This window comes from Rhinopithecus bieti, unplaced genomic scaffold (assembly GCF_001698545.2).
Source record: "Rhinopithecus bieti isolate Rb0 unplaced genomic scaffold, ASM169854v2 scaffold_15676, whole genome shotgun sequence".
Lineage (NCBI taxonomy): Eukaryota > Metazoa > Chordata > Mammalia > Primates > Cercopithecidae > Rhinopithecus > Rhinopithecus bieti.
This window is the reverse complement of record NW_016809194.1, coordinates 1,447,893-1,453,892: the sequence shown is the minus strand read 5'-3', so window position 1 is coordinate 1,453,892 and position 6,000 is coordinate 1,447,893. Positions and strand designations below refer to the sequence as shown.

At 38.5% G+C, this 6,000-nt stretch overlaps 1 protein-coding gene across 4 annotated transcripts in view; it reads left to right on the top strand.

The window, feature by feature from the left end:
• The window catches only part of LOC108539869 (torsin-1A-interacting protein 2), a 40,158-nt gene that overhangs the window by 21,298 nt on the left and 12,860 nt on the right, over window positions 1-6,000 (top strand). For 3 of the 4 annotated variants that reach the window (XM_017888801.1, XM_017888798.1, XM_017888800.1), the window contains one exon: window positions 5,186-5,365. In XM_017888801.1, coding sequence (XP_017744290.1) covers window positions 5,332-5,365 — 34 coding nt within the window. In that variant the 5' untranslated portion in view covers window positions 5,186-5,331. Of the gene's footprint in view, window positions 1-1,951; window positions 2,065-5,185; window positions 5,366-6,000 lie in introns of all 4 variants that reach the window. The other variant, XM_017888799.1, reaches the window with a different exon arrangement.

The window sequence follows — 6,000 nt, the reverse complement described above, 5'->3', positions numbered from 1 at the left end:
TTTTTTTTTTTTTTTGAGACAGAGTCTCGCTCTGTCGCCCAGGCTGGAATGCAATGGCTGGATCTCAGCTCACTGCAAGCTCCGCCTCCCGGGTTCACGCCATTCTCCCGCCTCAGCCTCCCGAGTAGCTGGGACTACAGGCGCCCGCCACCTCGCCCGGCTAGTTTTTTGTATTCTTAGTAGAGACGGGGTTTCACTGTATTAGCCAGGATGGTCTCGATCTCCTGACCTCGTGATCCGCCCGCCTCAGCCTCCCAAAGTGCTAGGATTACAGGCTTGAGCCACCGTGCCCGGCCAATAGTAACTTTTATAGTTGTGTGTGCTGTATATGTTACTTGTTTTCATAGCAGAATTCGTAACATCCTGGCTTACATGTGTGAGCCATCATACCTGGCCCAAATTTAGAAACATGTAGTACGTATTGAATTGTAATTAGCCTTATAGCACTTAATATTGTATGTTGGAATCTTCTAAACTTGGTTATGTAACTTCAACGCAAAAGTCATCTGGTATACCACACAATGTCACCTACCGGGTAGTCAAAGCGTTTACCATTTTACAGTGAGTGAGATGAAGCAGAAAGGGTACATCTTAGAAGACGGAGCACAAGGCAGCCACATTTACAGAGGAAGCAGTGAGGTAAATGTGTCCCTCTTAGAGAAGTCCCAGGAAATAGAAATTAAGCAAGGCATCCCTCAGCCGGCCATCTAGTATGTTCTCCTTAAATGGAGAATAAAACCTTACAGCCTTAACCTGTTACAAGCCTTGATGGAGACAACTAAAGCAAAATGATGCAAGTTTTGCTGCAGATTTCAGGGTCACAGGGAAGTGGAAATGACTGTCAGTGATGAGGCTACATTTTATTTAAGTAGAAATCTGAATCACTAGAACCGCCATAGATAGAGCACTGAACACCAACATTTCGTAATTGAACTTGCAAGGGATTCACTCAAAGTGAATGTCTTTCGTTGCCATATGAAGCACACAGGTCTCATCAGTTCCTTGTAGAAGATACTATCAAAAGCATCTATTTTGGGACATGCTTATGGAGTGCTTTTCCCTACAGCTATAGAAAGCTCCAACTACCCCATTTTCCTTCAGGATGAGGCTCTGCCTCACTTCCATTATGCTGTCCGGAGGTTCCTAATGAACACATATCCTGGTAGAGATCAGACACTGTTCAAAAGATTGACCTGCCTGGCTGGGCACGTTGTCTCACGACTAATCCCAGCACTTTGTGAGGCTGAGGCAGGCAGATCACTTGAGGCCAGGAGTTTGAGACCAGCCTGGGCAACATGGTGAGACCCTGTGTGTACTAAAAACACAAAAATTTAGCTGGGCATGGTGGTATGCACCTGTAGTCCCAGCTACGAAGACTGAGGCAAGAGAATTGCTTGATCTTGGGAGTTGGAGGTTGCAGTGAGCCAAGATTACACCACTGCACTCCAGTCTATGTGATAGAGCAAGATTCTATCTTGGAGGAAAAAAAAAAAAAAGAAAGATTGTCTTGCCTCCGGAACAGTGGCCTCCAGATCTCTCAGATACCCTGCCATGTGATCTTATCTGAGGATTTGTCAAGAACTCTTGTTTGTCCCGCTTCTTGCACTGTGTGAGGGAAATGCCATTTCAACTATAAACAGTGATGATATGTTACAAAAGGTCTGAATGAAGTGGGCTATAGGATCTATGTGTGCTTCATGACAGGAAAAGTGTATGTTAAGCATTTGTAAGATTATAGAAATATCTGTGATGGCACCTTTGCAGATTCTTTTGGACTGCAACCTAGTAACCAAGTAATATATTTTTGAAAGCCCTCAGTTCTGTTTGTTTGCAATAAAGTTTATTGAGGATAATCTATGTCACATACAATTAACGTACAGATTTTAAGTTTGATAACAAATGGAACCACCACCTCAGTAAAGATATTAAACATTTTTTTTTCTTTTTTGAGACGGAGTTTTGCTCTGTCGCCCAGGCTGGAGTGCAGTGGCGTGATCTTGGCTCACTGCAACCTCTGCCTCCCGGGCTCAAGTGATCCTCCCACCTCAGCAGCTGGGACTACAGGTAAGCACCACCACGCCCGGCTAGTTTTTGTTATTTTTTTTTTTGTAGAGATGGGATTTCACCATGTCCAGGCTGGTCTTGAACTCCTAAGCTCAATTGATCTGTCTGCCTTGACCTCTGAAAGTGCTGATATTACAGGTGTGAGCCATTGTACCTGGTCATCAGTACTTCAGTGCTGTAATTTTACAACTTTTAAAGATAATCTAATTTATTTGAATTGCTATGTATAATATTACATTGTAAGAATATGACAATTTTTTATACCCACTTTCTTATTAATGAACATACAGATTTTCTCATTTTTCCTCATTTTAAACAATACAGCAATGGATATTTTGGGGCATATGAATGAGTTTCTCTGTTATATGTCTAAAAATGAAGTTGCTGATTTGTAGAATATGTTTGCCTTAATTTTCTTTGCCATATTTCTCTCTAAAGTTGTAATAACAGTTTACTTAATTGCCATTAGGGGTTGTATTTCCTTAACTAGTCTTTTTTCATATTCATTATGTTTTCATATTTCCTCTGTTGAACTGCTTGTTCATCCCTTTACCCACTTTTTCATAGCATTATTTGTCTTGTACTGATTTGTGGAATTCTTTATGTGTTCTTGATATTAACTCCTTACTGGTTTTATATGTTGCAGATGTTTTTCTAGTCAGAGACTTATCTTTTAATTTTGATATCTTGTGTAGAAATTAAAAATTTTTTAATGGGGTCACGTTTGTCAAATTTTACTTTCTGGTTTGTGTATTGTATATCTTATTTAAGAAACCCTTGCAGTTATAAAGATATTTGATATTCTGAAAGTTTAAAAGTTTTACTTTTTACATTTAGGTCTTTAATATGGACTTGATTTTTATATGAAGTAGGAGACAGAAATCTAATTTTCCCCCCGTTTGAATAGTCAGTTGTCCCCAAACTATTTATTCACGAATTCATTATTTCCCTATGCTGAATTAGCCAATTTCCTTATGTATGTATGCTGCGTATACTTCTTTACTCTCTATTCTGTATATTGTTTGTCTATTCCTGTGCCAGTGTTCCATTGCTTTTATTACTTTAAGATTTTTTTTTTTTGGTGACAGAGTCTTGCTTTGTCACCCAGGCTGGAATGCAGTGATGCAATCTGGGCTCACTACAACCTCTGCCTCCTGGGTTCAAATGATTCTCCTGCCTCAGCCTCCTGAGTAGCTGGGATTACAGGCATGCACCACCATGCCTGGCTAATTTTTGTATTTTTAATAGAGATGGGGTTTCACCATATTGGCCAGGCTGGTCTCGAACTCCTGACCCTTGGGTGATCTGCCTTTCTCAGCCTCCCAAAGTGCAGGAATTACAGGCATGAGCCACCATGCCCAGCCTATTTTAAGTTTAAAGAAGGTTTGATACCTGGTAAAGATTGCCCCCTTCTTCTTCAGAATTATGCTGACTCTTCTTGATCCTTTGCTGCTGTTTTTGAATTTTAGGATCAGCTTTTCCATTTCACTAGAAACCAACAATAATCAAAAAACTTGAGATTTTGTTTCAAATTGCATTAAATTTGTAGATTAATTTGGAGAAAATGGGCATCAATGGTTTTAGTCTTATTGTCTACTCATGATATATTTTCTGTTTACTTGTCTCTTTTTTATATACTTCAATAAAGTTCTGTATTTTCTCTCTGAAGTTGTGTTTTAAAGAAACAGCTTTATTGAGGTATAATTTACATACCATAAAATTCACCACTGTCTAAAGGTCTTGCATATCTCTTGTAGGATTTAATACTAGGTATGTTTTAGTTTTTATTCTAGGTTCCTTATGGTTATTGTGAGTAGTGTCTTTGCTTTTGAAAATTTTTGTTATTGGTACATAGGAAACTTTTAACCTATTTTCTTGGTTTTGGCTGGCAGGAAAAATTTTTTTAACAAAACTTGAAAAGGACTGGGGACTTTTTATTTTCTGTCATGAGCTAGGATGGGAGAGAAAACTTCATTGCAACATACGATGGCTTGAAAGCCCAGTCCCAGGAACTTGAAGAAGATAAAAGCAGTGATAAGGAACCCTCCAAACACTTATGCTAAGTGTTCACAGCGGCAGAAAGAAGAGTCTGTCCCTAACTCTTTTCTTCCCTTCCAGTTTATCTATGGCACCACTCTTTATTTATACATTCATTTATTTTTTCATATGCTTTTAAGTTAAAATACGGAGTTATTACTATACACTAGGCACCGTGTAGGCATTGGGGATGAAAGTTTTTAATGTGTAAAATTAAATTTTACAAAAGAGTACTGAGAAAAACATAAAGACGGCAAATTGGCTAGCCTCCCAGCTAGGCTGTCAAAAAACTGTAACACTTCACACAGGTATTTCTTATATATTTTTGTATTTAAGCCTCATAGGTATCATTATTCTCATTTTTATAGGGAATGAATGTTAAGTAACTTTACTGATCAATTTGTTTTGACAAAAAATAAATTAACTATAAAATATTTTAATTGCTTATAAAGTGCCTTTGATTTGGCTCCTTTTGTGTAAATCTTAATAATTTTATCTTTGAGCATTGCATAAAAAGGCATTGTATAAAAGGATATCTGTCTCCATATTTTACAAAAGAATACTTTGAGAGAACCACTTCAAAGTCAGTCCAAATGTGTCGTGGTACACCTCACAGCAGCCATCTCAGTTTGTGGGAACCTCCTGTGCCTTGTTACTTTTTAATATAGTGAAAGCTTCTAATAGGCAGACTATGAGAAAATCATCTGGGACAGAAATTGAAGACATGCAGGAAATCTGCAGTGATTGTTTCAGCAATGACTTCAATTTCTACTCTGAGATTTATTTTTTATTTTAATTCAAGCTATTCTCTTGAAGATTCTGGTCACTTGATCTTACTTTTTATACTCTTTCAACTATTCTGGAATGAATTAGGAGATTATGAAATTCATGAAAGATTAACAATCTGGAGCTTTTTTCAATAGTCTAGGATTTGGAGTGTGATTCTCATGAAAGGAACTTTTCTTCACGCAGAAAGGTTTCAGAGAGGAAATATTACTCAAACTAAACATTTAATAAAGCTGATACTTGGCATTTCTCCCTTGTATGGATAAAAAGTCATTTAATTTTTTTCATTTTGTTTTAGTCACTGTATATATGGCTTATTTCCTGGGTCCACGGGAAGCATGAGTCTGTTGGGACTTGGGGCAAGAAGAAGACAAGACATCTTAACAAGGAAAACCAAGCACTAAAAAAAGTATCCCCCCAACTCTGAAGAGATAGAGCATAAACATGGCCGACACTGGACTTAGGGAACCTCAAGAGGGTAAGACTGATTTGTCTAGCACTGAGGGTGCTGCTGTGGGAAACCAGGGCTGTGCAGAGAGAGAAAATCTCTGATGACTAAAATCTGCGGTTTTGAAGTAAAACTAATTCAGTGGATTCATTTGTTTTTATTATACTTATTCTTTCAAATTTACTGAATTTTACTATAATGTGAACCCTAATTATAATATAAGGAAGATAAATGTTTTAGAGACTCCAATAGTAGGGACTTACAGTAATAGAAAATACAGTGCTCTATTTAGAAGGGCTCTTTCTTTCTTCTTCTTTTTTTTTTTTTTATGTTACCCAGGCTGGAGTGCAGTGGCGTGATCCCAGCTCACTGCAACCTCCGCCTCCCAGGCTCAAGCGATTCTCATGCTTCAGCCTCCAGAGTAGCTGGGATTACAGGCGCCTGCCACCACACCCCGCTAATTTTTGTGTTTTTAGTAGAGACGGGGTTTTGCCATGTTGGCCTGGCTGGTCTCGAACTTCTGACCTCAAGAGATCTGCCCCCCTCGGCCTCCCAAAGTGCTGGGGTTACAGGCGTGAACTACCGCTCCTGGCCTTAGATCTTTCAGTTATGGGTAAGAATTAAATTTTAGTTCATCCTGCTTATATTTTATATAGGAGATAAAG